This window comes from Maniola hyperantus, chromosome Z (assembly GCF_902806685.2).
Source record: "Maniola hyperantus chromosome Z, iAphHyp1.2, whole genome shotgun sequence".
In the NCBI taxonomy this organism is placed as follows: domain Eukaryota; kingdom Metazoa; phylum Arthropoda; class Insecta; order Lepidoptera; family Nymphalidae; genus Maniola; species Maniola hyperantus.
This window is the reverse complement of record NC_048564.1, coordinates 16437484-16457250: the sequence shown is the minus strand read 5'-3', so window position 1 is coordinate 16457250 and position 19767 is coordinate 16437484. Positions and strand designations below refer to the sequence as shown.

Below are 19767 nucleotides of genomic sequence, written 5' to 3'. Positions count from 1 at the left end.
TCTTTTTTAACCGACTTCAAAAAAGGAGGAGGTTCTCTTCGTCGGAATCTTTTTTAGACTGCATCATGAATTACCACCAATGAGATCGCAGTCAAGGGCTGACTTGTATCGGAATAATATTAAAAAATGTTTTACCGGTGTAGATAAGCATGATGTGTAGATAGTTCAATCCATGATGACGCGCCCCACTCTTTGTCCCAATCGGTTGCAATGCAAATGTGCTAATGCACAGTTAGAGTGTGAGTTCTATCGTAAGTCGTAACGCACCGATCAGCGATGTGGGCACACGCACAAGAAGATAAATTAGGTAAAGATCACTCTCCGCAGCCGTGGTTTCCCCGCACAAACAATAGTGGGGCGCGTCTCGTGGATTGAACTATCTATACCTACGTAACTCACTCAAACTTTTTTATCTATGTCTAAAGTCTTAATTTTCTTTCTAGATGGCAAAGATTCCGGAACCGGTTCGAGTGAAGATGGCGACCGACCACAGCAAAGGCTAGATCTACTTGGGCAGCGAACTGAGTCGGAATGGTCAGAGTCACGAGCGGACAGCGGGCCAGAGTCTCCCGAACCGCCGTACGAGAGGCCTATCCACCCCGCGTATCAGCATCTGCCCTCCCGCGCTCCTCCCGGTAGTACTCCCGCTTCAGCGAAGCCCAGAATATGGTCGCTAGCTGATATGGCCAGTAAGGATGGGGAATCTCCCGCGCCGCCTGCGGCTGCGTCAGCGTTCTACCAGTCGGCGGCTGCGGCTGCGGCGGCGGCGAGACTGGCGCACCCTTACAGCAGACCCGAGTTGTACAGGGGCTTGTATCCTCCGACGCACCCTGCGGACGTCGCGCTGCTAGAGTACTCCCGCTCTTTAGCTCTCGCGGCTCCCGCACCCGCGCCTCCCGCGCCCTCCCCGTCCTCCTCGTCTACCTCGTCCCTCGCAGAGCCGCCGCCCCCCTCTCGCGCCTGACCTGCCCTCCGCCCGCCCCTGGCGCATCGACAATAATCACGATCTCGGCCGAACGCCGTAACCACTTCGACTGGTTCCGTACATCACTCGGTTGGCCCAACATTAACGCGATTCATTTCACCGACCGACATAGTTTCTCAAACCACATACCTACCGTATGACAGTGTTAATGGAGTATTCGACAGCTCTTAATGTAATCGCATACTGCGGTTATAAATCCGTTACGATACGAATGAATTAGGAAATCTTTTGAAATGAGCGTATTTAGTAGTTTCTCAGCGAAATGGAACAGAACAGCTCAGCTTCTCACTTTTGTCATCTGAAGCTAGTTTCCTAGCATAGCTGTGCCCACTAGCGTCGAACGACGTCACTAAAACCTGAAATAAAATAGCGTGGTTCATAGAACGCGTCTTATGATACCAAATACCCCGTTCACACGGCACTAACACCGCATATTTATCTGCAGTAGATTCTTACCGAACACGTAGTAGCCCATACTTTGAGTATAAAACCATTTAGTTTGTACTGCGAGACAACATACACCGTTTTAAACATGTGAGCGGTTCTATACTCAGTGTATGCAACACTACGGGTTCAGTAAGATTTGTCTTGCAAAAAAAACGTGCGGAATTAATGCCATGTGAACGGGGTCTAAAGGTAGACTTTCATGAGCCACGGATGCGCTGCGGTTGACGCAACTATACTGAACACTAGCCGCGCCTTGCTCTAGCGGTGTTGTCATATTATTATTATAGCACCGCTTTTCTAGGACACCAAAGTATAAAATTTGAACAGAAGTAGGAATCACGATAATGTTGGCGCCTACCATTTGCATGATACAGTAGTGCAGGCTTCGACGGGTTTTCGTCTGTAAATATCGATCTATAAATATAAGATATACATACGTATATACGTGATAAATAATTTATGCACCGGTAGAAGCTTAGATTTGTGATAGGGCGCCTTCGCCGAGGTTGACACCTCACACGTCGACCGCCGAGTCGACCGACCGACAATACTAGGTGCTAAATCCGAGTTGGACCGAGCAACTTGCTCTAGTTATTAGGGTAGACTACAGTGGGTCGTGGCTGAAGTGACAGACATGCGACGATACTAAACACTACACTTCAATTTTCCTTAGTTGACTTAAAATATAAAGAAATTGCTGAAACCTTCTTGGAGAAACTATTTATCCAGTGCTTTATACCATCTGGAGTATGGATTTTCACTAGTATTATTATTTAACTGACAGTTCACGGTAATAACGTGCTATGCTAACAACGCTTCAGCGAGAAGCTGCTTGCTAAAATGTATTTTAAGTTAGTTGGAAAAATAGATTATATGTAAATATATGGCGCCACTTCCACGCCCTTGTGTCAGAATCGTGCAGCCAACGCCATACATTTTCATAGTGTTTAGTACTGTCGCGTTAGTCGCGGCGCGTCCGTCGTGTATTTATCACTTCGGCTGCAACCCATGGAAGTCTACCTTTATTGTTCCCCTAGTACCAAACTTGACTGTGATTATAGCGAAATTATTGTTACTGCTTGCATTAATGGTAGATACTCTGGGTAATTACTGAATTTCTCTATCGACGGCGTAAAGACTAAACTACGTTTATTGAGCAATCAAAAATAGTTTAACGTAGACGTTTTTATTTGTCAATAATTGTATAATCTATGTATTTTGACTAATAGACTTGATAAGTTTCTTAGCAATGTTGTCATTGCTAAGTAACTTATCGGCGGATTAAAGATAGAGTGAATACTGAAACGCGCCGATTGAGGAAGTGATGAGGAATGAAGGAAGATTTTCGTATTAATCGCAGCAAAATTTGATACTAGGGAAGCTGGAAGTGGTTAAACGAAGTGATTTAATTTAAAAAAAAATAGGTATTAATACGTGTTATGTTTCCTTTAGGTAAACGAGTAACGACACTGTTTTAGATTATTTTAACTATGTAGAGTGTATAAATTATTTTTTCCTTTTTACGTCGAAATGTTCTCCTTTTGGGCTACTGTGAGTTTTGTTAACAGCATACTTGTTGCGTGAATATAAAGAGAGAGATAGGATATTCCCCGATTGGCCTAGGCCAGACCGAGCCTTCTCACCAGGGCATCGGTGTCAGGGCACTTCCCCAGTGACTTACTTAAAGCCTTAGCACTATAATCCAATCCAATCCAATCTATCAGCCTGTTTGCGTCCACTGCTGGGCATAGGTTTTTCCAAGAGCGCGCCACCAAACACGGTCGTCCGCCTTCCTCATTCATCCGCTCCCCACCACCTTCATTCTTAGCACTAAAACAGCTACCATCTAGGCCTAGTGGTCCTTATTCCACATGTAGTTTCAACATAAGTAGTATTCTTTTCTAATGCGAGGGAATCTAAAGGTTGATTGACGAATTAATCGCGCAGCAGAGCTATCACTACCGCTGTCGCCCCTCAATACGTGCTACCAAATAGACCGACAGCCAAAACTCCTAAGGCGCAGGTTCAGAGTTTACCAATTTGCAGACGTATCCCTTCCATTGGTAAATATTTAAATGACATTGTTATAGTTTGACTTGTAAGACCCTGTTCATACGTTTTTTGCAGGTTAAGTCTTATTGAATACGTAGTGATGTATACTTACTTTATAGGATCATTCACGTGATGTTTGTACTGCAAGAAAACGTACACAGTTTTAAACGTGTGAACAGTTCTATACTCAGTGTAGGCGCCACTACGCATGCGGTAAGATTTACCTATCCTGCAAAAAGTGTGGTGTTAATAACGTGTGAACGAGATCTAACTGCTTGGGACGCTGTACCATCTTTCATTCTTTGTTCTGTCTGGGCTGGTGTCCGCACTTAAACGTTTCCGTCTGCTGTGCGTGCGTTGCCCTTCCCCGCCGAAGTCTTCACTCCAGCCATCCAAGCTCGCTCCAGAAGCCGAGTAGACCGCCCAGTTTGCTGAGGGCTTCATGGAGTGAGGTCGGGGAACCCAAATGACATTCGCGTTGTACTGCCACGCTCGTGCACTCTAGGAGTACGTGCGTCGGTGTTTCATCGACCTCCATGCAGGCCCTGCACAGAGGACTGTCGGTGACACCTATAACGAAAAGGTGTTTGTTTAGTGGGCTATGCCCTGTTATGAGTCCCACCACCTTCGGTAGTTTACCTCTGTCCAGGCGGAGTAGTTTGTTAGTTTGTCATTTGTCTATATTAGGGAAAGTCTCTTTGGCTTGCCTGCAGTCTGTTGTGTTTGCCCATAATTGGGAATGCTCTTTTAGTGTTAGTTCATGCAACCAAGTTTTATACTCACTGAAAGGTATGGGTGCGATAGATTCTGGCCATGTCACCCTGTATATAATGATGCTGTACCATATTTTACGCAAAAAATAAAGAGTTAAAGTTAGCAAAACTCACAGTACTTTTACGTACTTATATTTAGTGCCTATTTACGTCCAAAATTTATCTCTATTGTTTGATAGTTTCGTAAATGTCTAACGATTCGAATTTTAATATTTATTGGTACGAGGTCAGTAGTCATAAGTTTATAACGTGTTTTGTTTATTGTACTATTATGATAAAGGCTGATTTACGCCGGAGCTACAACATGCATCAATGAGGCGTGCTAAAAATACGGCCTTAAGCAGTATGCGCCAGTCTATTTTATGCCGAGACAACAACGCATTGGAAATTGGAATAATACGATACGACGGTTTAGTTTCTGCCGATGTTTCTTCTTGTCACGCGCAATCCTGTGACTGTGATAGGTAGGTATCTATGCCTCAATGTCGCACTGTGTTGCACTGGCGTAAAACAGCCTTTAGATACACTGATGACAACAGAGCCTCGATTACAACATTTTGAGTTAAGAAAACCCGTCTTAAGAGTTGGCGTTAATATGTCAATTTGAAAAATAAAAGTGGTCCATAGCACCACAGTTCACGACAGTTGGGGAACGTCGCGTGTACAGGCGTCAAGTGTAGGAACATTAGACGCTAGCTAGTGTATGATGTATTTTTCTTTGATTTCACGTCACCCATAGATCAAACCGAGATTTCTCTCACTCTAGTTCACTCTGATAGCACGAAGAGTGACTTTGAACTTGTGGACAAATGTCAGTACTCATGTTTCAACTTCACACTTTATCATATTAGGACCCACTGGCATATAAGTCCCGCAAATTGCTATAACGCTGGAACCATGTCTCATTAAAATCGAAATGACGTCATTTGACGTATATTTAAGTAAAAATATACCATCAGCTCGAAACTTCAGTCTAGTGCTGACGTCACTAAAATGGCGGCCACGCGCTTTAGCAATTTGTGGGACTTATACTACGCATCTACTAGTACTACCACAGTTGAGCGTGTTTTCTTCTCGCAAAAAGTTACAGTCGAGGCAAGCTTAAGATATATCTGTATGAATTAATTTCTAGTCAGAAGACTATGATCGTCATAAAAAGATAACGTTTTGTTGAAAAATGTCTGAAATAGAAAAAAGTGCATTTTAATTTATTAAGTAAATTGTAGCTACCTGTGAACACAGTTTGAGCCTTTAGAACTGTCATGTTATCCAGAATCTCTGGAAACAATTTAGGAAACTTCCAAAATTTAAATCTTCAGAAATCAACCATTCTTTCTTTTCCAACGATTGTGTAGAAACACTGGTAATTTTTTAACACGATAATTTTAGTAGAAGTTAAATCACTTGACCTTCAAGAAAGTTACTTAAGTCCATGATTATTATGATGTACTTAGTAATTTTTTTCATATCATATTAATGTAAACTCAAAAAACTTGTACGTTTCTCATTAAGGCTAGCACACACTTATGGATCGCAACGCAGCGTTATACATGAGAGACTGTAGCCCGCGATACCTTGTACTTCAGCGCAAACCTGTGAAGAAGCTGTCAGGTAGTTGGGTTCTCATTCCTGTCATATAGTCTATGATGTTACAGTGCGACAAGGCTATCTTGGCGCGTGACGAAAATCGGAACTAACGTTGCCCCTTAACTAAAGTATGCTAAAGGGTCGCCTTTGCACCCCCTTTGTTTTCCAACAGCGCCCCCCTGTCAATGTCATTCAAGTGCCAAGAGAGCCTTGTCGCAGTGTACGATCGAAACACATTCGTCATGACGTCTTGACAGTTTGGGTGTAAAGATAATGTCAAATTTGACATCACAAAATGCATTACGCCTGTCGTTAAAATTTTGAACCAGATTTTTCAATCGTCAAATAAATATTAACAAACGAATAAATATGTCATTTTTACACTTTTCTTATACAAAAACTCTCAAAACGTCAAACTTAGTCCTCAGCACTGACTTATATATTACTTCGTAAGGACAGGGCCATTGAACAAGCAAAATGGCACCGACTCATTGGTCCTAAAATTTATTTAGCACCAATGCAACCTCAGTGACGTCTGGATTTCAAACGGGTCGTTCATATCTAAGAGGTGGCGCTGATTTATTTGGTTCCAAAACCGTGAAAAATTTTGTTCGCTATCTTGTTATTTATATCGATAGTCCTCAGTGAAAAATTATTTAATAAATGATAAATCGGCATTTAATATCATAGATGATTTTGAAATACGACCAGCCTAAAGGTGTGCTAGGCTAAGATAATTATCGAAAGAAAAAAAATTGAATGGCCTTGTATATTTGTAATAAATTAATGTATAGTTATATTAATCCTTTATTAGTTCCCAACATTGTAAAATATTTTTTGTCATGTAGAGACTGAAAGTCCAAAATTGAGTCTATAGTTTTGTACATACATATGTCACTGTTGTAATTATACATAATAATATACTAATAACAAAATATTTAAGGAAGGTAAACGCAATAATTTTTCTGTATTAGAAAATCCTTTTGATGTATATATAAAAGACGGTGGAAGACGTGGTTCTCAACATAAAAATAAAAAATACTATGTTTACATTGACGCGTTCAAGGGCTGAATTTTCCATCGACAAATAAATTTTTTTTTTTTTTTTTTTTTATTAGTAAGAATATTAGCCATATTAAATGACTAATATTCCCCTTTCCTCTCCAATTAAGCGTCAGGCTTGTGCTAGGAGTAGGTACGACAATAGTGCAACGGGCGGGATTTGAACCGTCTACCTTTCGGTTTTCAGTCCACTCCTATACCGGTTGAGCTATTGAGGCTCAACCGCGTTGTCAAATTGTTTTAATATAGCTAATAAATTATGCAGTTTTCCAATAAAAAACTATGAAAACGTCTCGTCATTTTTTAAATTCAAATACTTAAATAAAAACCAATACAAATACTATCAAAATTATTTGCCGAATGAAAGATTAATTATTCAGTACACAAACTTTTAGGCGGTTTCTTTTAGACTCCTACCTTCTAGACTTCCTACCTCTCCTAGCCTCTCGCTAGGAGAGGTAGGGAGTTATTTAAAATGCGCTAGTGTAAACATAGTCTAACCACGCACGAGAATCTGCGTTTGAAATGTTATTTTACCCAAGCATACATATGATAGTTGTGTGTTAGAAAATTATAATGTTGATTAATCGACATGATTAAGTTATCTTTAAATGTTAACTTAAATATAAAAACCAGATCCCTAATTTACTATGACATGACACTTAACTCGAAAGTGTAATTTTTGAAGTCAAATTTGACAGTTCTTGTTAAAAAAGGTGTCAAATTTGACATCACAAAATTCATTTCATCCATGCCATAGAGAATCAGGGTGGTTGAAACTGTACTTCGCAATTTATGTTATTTAGGTAAACTTTCTTGTTTGTATGATAATAATGATGTATGTATTTTTGTTAGCTTCAACGTCTAAAACCGTTCTCCAGAAAGGTGTGTGAATAGATGCAATAAAATTTAATACAGAAATAATATTTGATTTTTATTAACAACTAGCTGACCCGGCGAACTTCGTACCGCCTAACAGTCGATTCTTTATTTTTTTATTTTTTTCTCTCCGTACATTTTTTAAATTTATCTCTCCGTAAGAACCATCCTCGTACTTCAAGGAATATTATAAAAAAAGAATTAGCGAAATTGGTTCAGCTGTTCTCGAGATTTGCGATGAGCAACACATTTAACGATTCATTCTTATATATAGAGATGTATCCCCATAAGAAACAATTACCTACTCTTTACTGTAGGTTTACATATTCGCCCTCGCGTCCCGTTTTGCCACTTGCCGTCAATGTCATCATTGTGTGACGACGAGTGCAAGATGAGATTGTACATACAGACGTCTTGCATCCCGTCTCGCGTCTCGTGCGAATGTGTAAACACACCTTAAGATTGAGTCCCGATTTTCAGTTGCCAAAAATAATATAAGGAATAAATTCGACTTTTCGACAGGGAAATATTATGTTTAAATGTCAAATTTATTATGTGCCCTGGTGCTCGATTGGGGTAGAATAACAGCTACAATGTCACGATCGCAATCACCTCTGATTGGCTGATAATCGGTCACTATTGACTACAATCCGTTGTTGCACCAAGAATAGTATAAATTCAGCCAATCACAACAGTTGCGATTGTAATGATGATTGATGCATGTTTTTCGGAATTGACCTGCTGTTATCTCCCAAAGCCACTATGATCCAAGCTTCATAGCCGCTGATCGTTTCTCCTGGACTAAGAGGGCCGGGAGGGCCAGACCTTCGTTATTTTATAAAAGCTGAAAATGACAGAGACATAAACTTTTGCACGTGTATACAGGGTGTAACCAGAACGCTAGCTTGCCTCATTTTGTAGTTTTAGTGATTTAGTATTTTTCGAACCCGCAATGTGTAGCGTCCAAAATTCGGGTCAATGCTCCACCTACGACACGGCATCGACTCCGAGTGGCCTACTTTAGGCAACTTGCGGTTGACCTCCAGCGTCAGTCAGATGTTTTATTTTCAATATATCTTGAGTATTTACAAAATATAGGATTTTTTTAATTTTTTTTTCTAGTACTAGTACTTATTACTATCACCTGTCTTCATTTTTGCTAGCGTTCTGCTTAGGTACACCTTGTATAAAATATTAATATGGGTATTGACTGTGTTATAAGTACAAGGTTTTCGTTCTTAGGAAATTCTAAAGATAAATTTTACTCGGCAAAGGAAATAAGTGTCACTAATTTAGTTCACTAGAAGTAGGATCAAAATAGGATGAGAGCTTACATGTCATAGTCCGAGAGATAGTCCCTTATTCGCTATGCCGTTGAAAAAAAAAACATACAGATGAATTGAGAACCTTCTCCTTTTTTTGAAGTCGGTTAATGATGAAGAGATTCTCTACGTGATCAAATCAGTAATAAGGAGGTCCGTAGGAGAACCAGAGTAACCAGCATAACTCAACGGGTTGCGAAATATATAAATAAATAAATAAGCCTTTCATTGACTGAAAAATAATATAGGTACATATAGATTCTATTTTTCTAGTAGCTAAGTAGGTACTAACACTTTTCACCCTTACATTCTTTTACATAACTCTTAGAGGGTCTACAGGAGGGCTCTCACTATCAAATCAAATCAAATTTAATATTCTTTACATTACATTTAGCTAGGTCATGTCACCTCTAGTTAGGGCACAAGATTTAAAAGGAATCAGTACTTAATTCACATGAATGAATGGACAACCCCTGCACTGTATTACAGTGGGTTGCCTTCTCCATTTCTAAAAACTTGAATGAATGTTATTACAATTTGGTGCGCTAAGGTCGGACATGTTATACCAGTGTTTATTACAAGTGATACTATAGGTATATGACATCAAACGATTCGCAAGGAGCCAGTGGATTCAGGCAGCGCAAAACTGTGGCCATATGTCCAGCGGTGGTCTATCGGTTGATGATGAATTATAATTTGATGATGGTGTAGACTAGTTGCATTTCAAATGGCAATCAATTGAACGCTGAGCCAATTCAGTAACTGGACGATTAATCCAGTAAATTCAATGGATACTAATTCAGCCAACTACAACAATTGAGATTGTGATTGGTGCAGCTATAATGATTTGTGCAGCTTTTTCGTAATTGACCAGCTGACAAAGATTTGTGCTGTATAAACCTTGCTGGAAGCTGGAAAGTCCTTGAGTGGAAAACGCGTATGAACAAGCGTATGTCGCCCTCCAGCACGATGGACCGAACGATATAAAGAGGATGGCGGGGAAGGCAGAGGAATCGGTGTGGTGGCGCTGTTTAGGGAAGACCTACGTCCAACAGTGGACGTCCACAGGCTAATGATGGTGATGATGAAAGGACTTGAAAAAATCATCGAATTGCTCTTGCACTGTGAGGTATTTACCCAAGCATTAATGACAAGTACAGCGGATCCATCTTGGTTTACCTCGCGCGTAAATCTATCTCCAATTATACTACCGACTACCGCGTAAATATCTCGAGCCCAATTACACATCAAAGAGGCATGGAATAGTGTAAGAGAAGGCTCCTAGAAAACAGAACTAAGTTCGAAAAACCGAGAGATTCGAGAATCCGGGAAAGCAATTATTCTTCGCAGACGAAGTCACACAATATTATGTTAGACTATACAATATAATAATCATAAGAAAGCTCAGAGTCACTCAGCGGCCGATGGAGAGAGCTATGCTTGGAGCTTCTCTACGTGATCAAATGAGGAGATCCGTAGGAGAATTAGAGCTACATAGCTCAACGGGTTGCGAAGCTGAAATGGCAATGGGCAGGGCACATAGTTCGTAAAACCGAAAGACGTTGGGGTCCCAAGGTGCTGGAATGGCGACCTCGCACTGGAAGGCGCAGCGTTGGAAGACACCAACTAGGTGGACGGACGACATCAGACGAGTCGCAGGGAGCCGCTGGATTCAGGAAGCGCAAGATCGTGGCGTGTACTCTCTACAAGATACCTATGTCCGGCAGTGAACGTCTATCGGTTGATGATGATGACGATGATGACGTGCTTCTTTATTTTTAACTGAAGTCAATTTTCAAAATTCCTTTCTTAGCGGATGCCTACGTCATAATAGCTATCTGCATGCCAAATTTCAGCCCGATCCATCTAGTAGTTTGAGCTGTGCGTTGATAGATCAGTGAGTCAGTAAGTCAGTCAGTCAGTCACCTTTTCCTTTTATATATTAAGATTTTCATGAATACCTATACTTATTTTAATTTAAGAATTCGTACCCAGTGACACTCTCGCCATCAAGACGGATCTAATGACGTATCATTTATCAAAATCAGTTGAGCCGTTGAGTTTGTACGAGCAGACATAGGAACGGACTTCGCCGCAGTTGGCTAATAAATCTGAAGCTGTCTCACTAATATCTACTGAAAGCGAAAAGCATATAACGCGTAAAATTTAACTCCTCACGCGCCAATTTAACTTTTGGTGTAAAATTTTATGTCAAAAGTACGATTTTAGTCCTTATTTTAAAGGTAGTTGACCCATAGAGTTAAAATGGTGCATGAGGAGTAATTTTTTACAGACCATGCATTCGTGTTTTAGTTTGTACACCTTTAACGTTTGTTACCCACGATTTGTACGGTGGTCTCCTAAACTAACAAGTGCCATGAAAATGCACAAATTTTCCCTACTTATATTATAATTGGGTCTAACAAATACATATAAATCATGCGCAAGCCTTTGATCTGACCGTGTCCGGCGTGACGTCAGCAATGGGACTTCATAATATGTCATACAAACGTTGATATACGTTACCAAAGATACACGGACTCGAGTGAAAGTCGAACATTGAACAAGGCGCGTACAGAGTATATCTTGTGAAAGCAGATTTTTTTAAATTCCACTACAAGTTAGCCCTTGACTGCACTCTCACCTGGTATATAGGTAAGTGATGATGCATCATTCTAAGATGAAAGAGGGTTAGCTTGGAAGTGCTATGATAGTTTTATTAACCTCACACCTCGTATCTACACGGTATCGTATCGGAACGCACGGCTAATCACTGGCATCATTTTTTTTTTAATTATCTCTTACTTCTGTTTTTTTATGAGATAACTAGCTTCTGCTCGCGACTACTAAATTTTGCTTTCTAACCGACTTCAAAAAAGAAGGAGGACGTCGGATTTTTTTTCCTCGATTACTCGAAGACGCCTGGACTGATTTGGAAAATTCCTTTTTTATGTAAAAGAATATTCTTTCGAAGTGATCTCATATAAATTTGGTGAAGATTCGAAGATATATAATGGAACTCCTCAACGGATAAGACGAAATTGCTCGCGATCAGTGTAATAGCTCAGTAAACAGTAGGTTTCTAACCAGGCATAGCTATATATTTTAATATTTTGGGCTATTAAAAATTGTGAAATAATTTTTTACCTTACCGTTGCGGTAATGAAAGAAATTATTTTTAACAGAAAAGTAAAATATAATTTAAATTATTTTAAATTAAATGTGAATTGAATTAAATTATTTTGTGCTAAAAAGTAAAAAATAGTTTAATTCATTACATTACCAGTTCCAAAACATATTATATAGAACTACATTAACTCTTGTCAACATAATAATATATTCGGTAATAAATCAAGTAATTTTTTAGTTTTCGATTTTTTTTTGTTTATAGTTCAAAATAGTTGTCACAATTCAAGACACATTTCTAAGCAACTGCATATCTCTGGAACTTGGAACTATGCATATTTATTAGAAACAACAATGAGTATTTTGTGGGAAATAACACAAAAAGAGAGAACTTGCGTACAAAATATAAATACAACATAATTGTACCCCAAAATAACTGCTACACTTTCTCAAAAAGCGCATTTGCATTTGGTGTAAAAAAAAAAAATCATTTACCACTCAATATTAAAAAAACAGAAGGCAATATGTTTAAAAATAAATTAAGAAATTGGTTAATTGGTAAGGCCTTTTATAATATTAATGAGTATTTTTATGAAAATTATTGATATAAGTATAGTATGTAAGTACCTAGGTAGTGTTTTTTAGTTTAGTATACAAAATAGTTAAAAATTGTAATATTTAAAAAATATTGTATGTAACCAGTATTGCACGCCACAAAGTGGCAAACTGTTAGAACTTTATAACAAGTATAACACCTAATGTACCTACCTACACAGTTAATGCAATAAAATTTATTCTATTCTATTCTATTCTATTCTATTCTGATTACTCATATCAATGTCGTACATTCATTATTTGCTCACGTAGACTAGATGAAAGGCGTCCATAATATAAATAAACAAATAGTGTGAGCTCGGTGTTGAAAGGGCGTTACAATTATATCGGAATTCATGGGAACTACTTGATTACTGTAGCATCCTGTCCAATACGAACACAGTTAATGAGTGATTTAGAATCATCCTTCCAGATATTGATTTTGTATTGATAGATTGATTTTAATGTAAATACATATAGCCTCAATACAATAGCTCAACCGGTAAAGGAATGGACTGAAAACCGAAAGGTCGACGGTTCAAACCCCGCCCGTTGCACTATTGTGGTACCTACTCCTAGTACGAGCCTGACGCTTAGTTGGAGAGGAAAGGGGAATATTAGTCATTTAATATGGCTAATATTCTTAAAAAAAAAAAAAAAATGTAAATACATCAGTATTACTCCATTGATATACCATACCTACTTGTCTAAATAATCATACAAGGTGTAACTAGAACGCTGGCAGAAACTTAGCTTAATTGTTATACTACCGTAAACACAATCCAATAACCATTTGCCTCCTTTTATATTTTATAGCTTGCAAACCCCACCTACGACGCGGCATTGACTCCGAGTGGCTTACTTATGCAACGTTCGTTGACCTCTAGCGTCAATTAGCTGTTTTATATGCAACTAGCTTATGCTCGCGACTTCGTCCGCGTGGACTACACAAATTTCAAACCCCTATTTCACCCCCTTAGGGGCTGAATTTTCAAAAATCCTCTCTTAGCGGATGCCTACGTCATAGTAGCTATCTGCATAATCAGCATAATAACCATTTGCATGCCAAATTTCAGCCCGATCCGTCCAGTAGTTTGAGCTGTGCGTTGATAGATCAGTCAGTCAGTCAGTCAGTCAGTCACCTTTTTTTCAATTAAAAAAAATCTCAATTTACTCGCAACACGCACCGGTTAATGAAACATCGCTAAAAGCCTAATTGCTTTAATTATTATTTACAAATTAAGACGTCGACGTCCCTAGTAAAACATAATCAGTCAGTTTTAATTCATGAGCCCCTTAAATATGCCACCGGGGCATCATCACCGCTGATTGAAGTCAAGAATTAATTACAATATGAATGGAGAGCAAAAAGCAATCGGCTTAAGAAACATAATGCTCACAAACTAAAACCTGACTAGATACACGTCTTGTTATTTATTTACTTCGCACGGGTAGCTTATTAAAATTCTCGTAGGGATCTCTAATTTTTCTTAAAATTATAACCTATAGTACGCGACAGATCGAGATGGCAATCCGAGTGGGAACGCTCGGCACACCCACACAGCCCCCGCGCTAACCCGGTGCAGGTGTGCGAGGCGTCCCCCCGCCTCATACCCCGATTGCCATCTCGACCTGTCCTTCAGTCGCCAGGTCGCCAGCACATTGGCGATTCCACTGGTACTGAAAATGTTCATTGGTGGTTGTAATCACTTAACATCAGGTAACCCGCCTGCACTATTGCCAGCTATTTTTATTTAAAAACATTCGCCTCCAGCACCACATCCCCAGAGTATCGACCATCTTCTTCTCGAGAAGTTGCAAAGTCCACCGTATAAAATATAGAAAAAAACCATCATGAAAAGTCATGTATGAGTCAGACTTAAAGCCTCAATAGCTCAACGGGTAAAAGAGTGGACTGAAAACCGAAAGGTCGACGGTTCAAATCCTGCCCGTTGCACTATTATATTGTCGTACCTACTCCTAGCATAAGTTTGACGGTTAGTTAGAGAGGAAAGGGGAATATTAGTCATTTAACATGGCTAATATTCTTATAAAAGACTCGCAGGGTCCCGTATATACTACAGTCGTATTTTTAAGACTATTTGTACGATAAATCAAAAACTATTATGCATAAAAATAAATAAAAATCTGTTTTAGAATGTACCTACAGGTAAAACCCTTTCATATGATATCCCACTTGGTATACTCAGTAATCTTACTTAGAAAGTTAAAAATACTTATTAATTGTTCATGAATACATTTGATTTCTTTTTTTTTGTGATGTAACCACACGGTTTTCGGATTTTTTACGCGTGCTATAAGACCTTCCTACCGACCAAATTTCATGATTCTAGGTCAAACGGAAGTACCCTTTAGATTTCTTCACAGACACGACAGACAGACAACGAAGTCATCCTATAAGGTTTCCTTTTTCCTTTTGGGGTACGGAACCCTAAAAACAAGTAACAACGAGTCGGACGTTCGTAGCTTTTGTTATAATCCTGTTCTTTCATATTTTCTTCAGCTATCTACTAGTAAGTATTTTTTATTTTATTTTTATTCAGATAGGTACAAGTTAGCCCATGACTGCAGTCTCACCTGATGGTAAGTGATGATGCAGTCTATGATAGCGGGCTAACCTGGAAGGGGTATGGCAGTTTTTATTAAACCCATACCCCTTTGGTTTCTACACAGCATCGTACCAGAACGCTAAATCGCTTGGCGGCACGGCTTTGCCGGTAGGGTGGTAACTAGCCACGGCCGAAGCCTCCCACCAAACCAGACCAGAAATTTAGAAATTATAAAATTCCAAACCCCTGCCAGGAATCGAACCCGGGACCTCCCACGAATAAGACCACAGCGCTCACCTCTGCGCCAGGGAGGTCGTCAAAAATATAACAGATATTAGTAAGTGAAATATGATTTAAAACACTACCATCCTTTTGGAACGGTCGGGTAAAAGAAAATAGGAGCAAAGCAACTCTTAACAAATGTTTATTTGAAATTCCAATAAAATAACATTTAGTCGGTATTACAAAACCGCAGGCCTGTTGGCGGAATACTAATATGGCTTAAAGAAGAAATAAAGAGTCGCATAATATTGTGTCGCATTTGTGTTATGGACAGCGATAAATCATAGGGAACCGACTACAATCCTCCTGGTGACATGGTGAGCGAACAAAAAATGCGGCTATCATTCAGATGGCCAGTAGAATTAGGTGGGAGTTCGCGATCCCAGGGCTGACACTCTGTCGACATGCCATAAAATGCTGTTTCCTTGCAAAGGGAATCGGGGTACTACCGTCTGTACGTACTGATATTATCCATCATTGTGGAATAGAATAGAATAGAATAGAATAGAATATAATAGAATAGAATAGAATAGAATAGAATAGAATAGAATAGAATAGAATAGAATAGAATAGAATAGAATAGAATAGAATAGAATAGAATAGAATAGAATGGTTTTTTATTTATGTAAACTTTTTAAAAGTGCTTATGAATAGTCAGGTAGTTTTAATTTACCACTGGTTCGGAATGCCGTTCCTACCGAGAAGAACCAGCAAGAAACTCGGCGGTTGCTCTTTTTAATTTTTCAATTTACAATGTTATTATACCGTACTATACAAGCCATTGCAGCCCCGTGCATTGCTGGAGCGAGTCAAATCCAAGCTTTTTTATCGTTTACATAGTCTGCGACTGTATAATATGCTTTTTTTAGGAGCACACTTTTAACACATTTTTTAAACTTGTGTAAAGGCAAGTCTAAAATTGCTTGTGGAATTTTATTATAAAATATTACACTCATTCCCACAAATGACTTTCCCACCCTCCAGAGGCGAAGCGCAGGAGTAGCGAGCTTATTTTTGTTTCTAGTTTGCCTATCATGGAGATCACTGATTTTTTTGTAACTATGAATGTTTTGTCGTACAAAAATTATATTATTGTAAATATATTGGGAAGCTACTGTAAGAATACTGTATGTAATGACCAAACCATCGCTTCAAGTTCGGCAGAAAGTAGATTATAATGACTAGCCCCGCCTTCAGCTTCACTAGAGTGGAATTTTTGAAAATAGCTGAGGGGATAGAATTTTCAAAAATCCTAAAACATGAAGGACGTAAGTAGGTTCACGATTTCAAGCACGATTTGTGCTCGAAAGCCCAAATACCAATTTTCGTAGATGTAATTTAAAATGACGGGCTTCCGTACAATAATAACTTCTCCCTTGGGGTAGAATTTCTAAAAATCCTGAAATACGTACTTCTTCATTTTATTGGGGTAATAATGCGATGGGTTTCGGACACTGGGATACTGTGGTAGGTGTGGTAAGCATCGTGGATTCCGTCTGACCAGATGATGAGCGGATCCAGAGAGGTATTTTTCAATTAAAAGAAACCAGATTGAAATGCATCCATCCAAAGGGGCGTGAGTTTAATAAAAACTTCCATACCCCTTCCAGGTTAGCCCGCTTCCAACTTAGACTGCGTCATCACTTACCACCAGATGAGATTGCAGTCGAGGGCTAGCCTATATCTGAATAAATAAAAATAAATAGAAAAATTGAAGCTACAAAACACCCGGCTTAATAATCCATCCATCCATTTAGTAGCTACAAAATACCCGGCTAAGTTTGTTGTGGGCTCTTCTCAGACCTGAGCGCGTTTGGGACCCTCGTAGCTTTAGTTTTAAGTTTGCGTTAAAATTATCACCACTATATCTTACAAATCCAACAACTGACAATCAAAAAGTGTAATTTATTACCTATTAGCTGACCCGGCGAACTTCGTACCGCCTAACAGTCGATTCTATTTTAAATTTTTTTCCCTCCGTAAAAACCATCCTCGTACTTCAAGGAATATGATAAAAAAATAATTAGCAAAATAATTAACAAAACATTCAGCGATTCATTTTTATATATACCTACAGATTTTGAATAAATTATTTGAGCTTGTCAAAGCCATAACCTCGGTATTTTTTGCGTCGTGGGCTAAAAAAGTAAGAACATCGATATGGAATGCCCCTTACAAGTTTCAACCCTAAATATATCGACATTTATTATAAACCTGGCCTCACTAATACGATAACCATGTAGGTACGACGAATATAAAATATTAAATGATGCATGTCCGATAGTTACTTTGTTTTTGTCAACTGCCCCGTCACGACCAGACGACCAAAATGGGAATTTAGACTGAATGTTACTACCATCGATATAAATGACAAGATATGCCCAAACGAAAAACATTTTTCACGGTTTTGGAACCAAATAAATCAGCGCCACCTCTTAGATACTAATGAACGTCCCGTTTGAAATCCAGACGTCACTGAGGTTGCATTGGTGCTAAAGCACCACTGAATCGGTGCCATTTTGTTTGTTCAAAAGCCCTGTCCATACGAAGTAATATATAAGTCAATGGTTACTACAGATTTAATTCCTAATTTATTTAGCTGTTATATCGACGTTTGATTTGATATATTGCTAAGATATCGATAGCTTTGATTATGATATCTTATCTCGTCATCCTTTAGAATTTGGCATCCTCTCTCTCTGAAATAAAGATGCTGTGATAGCCTAGTGGTTGGGACGTCCGCCTCCTAATCGGAGGTCGGGGGTTCGGTCCGGCCACGCACTTCCAACTTCTTGGAGTTATGTGCTTCTTAAGTAATTAAATATCACTTGCTTTAACGGTGAAGGAAAACATCGTTAGGAAACCTGCATGCCTGAGAGTTCTCCATAATGTTCTCAACGGTGTGTGAAGTTTGTTAGACACACTAGACCAACGTAGTAGACTATGACCAAAACCTTTCCCACTCTGAGAGGTGACCCGCGCTCTGTAGTGAGCCGGCTCATGACTTATAACTATATATAAATATAGTTATAAGTCATGAGCCATAACTATATATAAATATAGTTATATAACTTTTGTCGCGCTGTACTTTAAACGTGGGAGTGCGTTTTAACATATTCAAAAGTATGCACACATTCCCTTGACGATCCTGGCTCATTGTTCGCATCAAAAGAAAGAGCAAAACACTGGGAGATGGAGATGTCCAATATTTTAGATGGCATAGCATTTGCTGCTACGAAATCGAAATTCCTTTTAGCTTGAGAGTTAGTGGCGAACGATATCTATACTAATATTATAAATGCCAAAGTGTGTGTGTCTGTCTGTCCGTCTGTCTGTCTGTCTGTCTGTCTGTCTGCTAGCTTTTCACGGCCCAACCGTTAAACTGATTTCGATGAAATTTGGTACAGAGATAGCTTGCACCTTGGGGAAGGACATAGACTACTTTTGATCCAGGAAAATCAAAGAGTTCCCACAGGATTTTTAAAAACCTAAATCCACGAGAACAAAGTCGCAGACATCATCTAGTACTTAATATGACAGAAGTCCTGCAACCTTGGGTTCTATTTTTTCTATAAATATATAAAAATGAATCGCTGAATATATTGCTGATCGCAAATCTCGAAAACAGCTGAACTGATTTCGCTAATTCTTTTTTCATAATATTCTTTGAAGTACGGGGATGGTTCTTACGGAGAGAATTTTTTTTTTTAAATCCTGAAAAAGAATCGACTGTTATGCGGTACGAAGTTCGCCGGGGCAGCTAGTAGAATATAGATCTAAAGGTATAAACAGTGTCACGTGTGGATAAGTGTGTCGTTCATTTCATTCATTAAATCAGTATCTTTATTATAAATGCGAAAGTGTGTTTGTTTGTTTGTTGGTTTGTCCTTCAATCACGTCGCAACTGTGCAACGGATTGATGATTTTTTTGCGTGGATATAGATACCTGGAGAATGGCATAGGCTACTTTTTATCCAGGATAATCAAAGAGTTCCCACGGGATTTTTAAAAACCTAATTCTACTCGGACGAAGTCGTGGGCATCAGCTAGTTAACTTATATTAGGAGAACCAAAGTGACCGTGAGAAG

General features: G+C 39.0%; 1 protein-coding gene across 2 annotated transcripts in view; it reads left to right on the top strand.

Moving 5' to 3' along the window:
* The window catches only part of mirr (iroquois-class homeodomain protein mirror), a 157079-nt gene extending 150142 nt beyond the window's left edge, over window positions 1-6937 (top strand). For both annotated transcript variants that reach the window (XM_034983538.2, XM_069508701.1), the window contains exon 5: window positions 444-6937. In XM_034983538.2, coding sequence (XP_034839429.1) covers window positions 444-964 — 521 coding nt within the window. In that variant the 3' untranslated portion in view covers window positions 965-6937. The remainder of the gene's footprint in view (window positions 1-443) is intronic.
* The last annotated feature ends 12830 nt before the right edge of the window (window positions 6938-19767 follow it).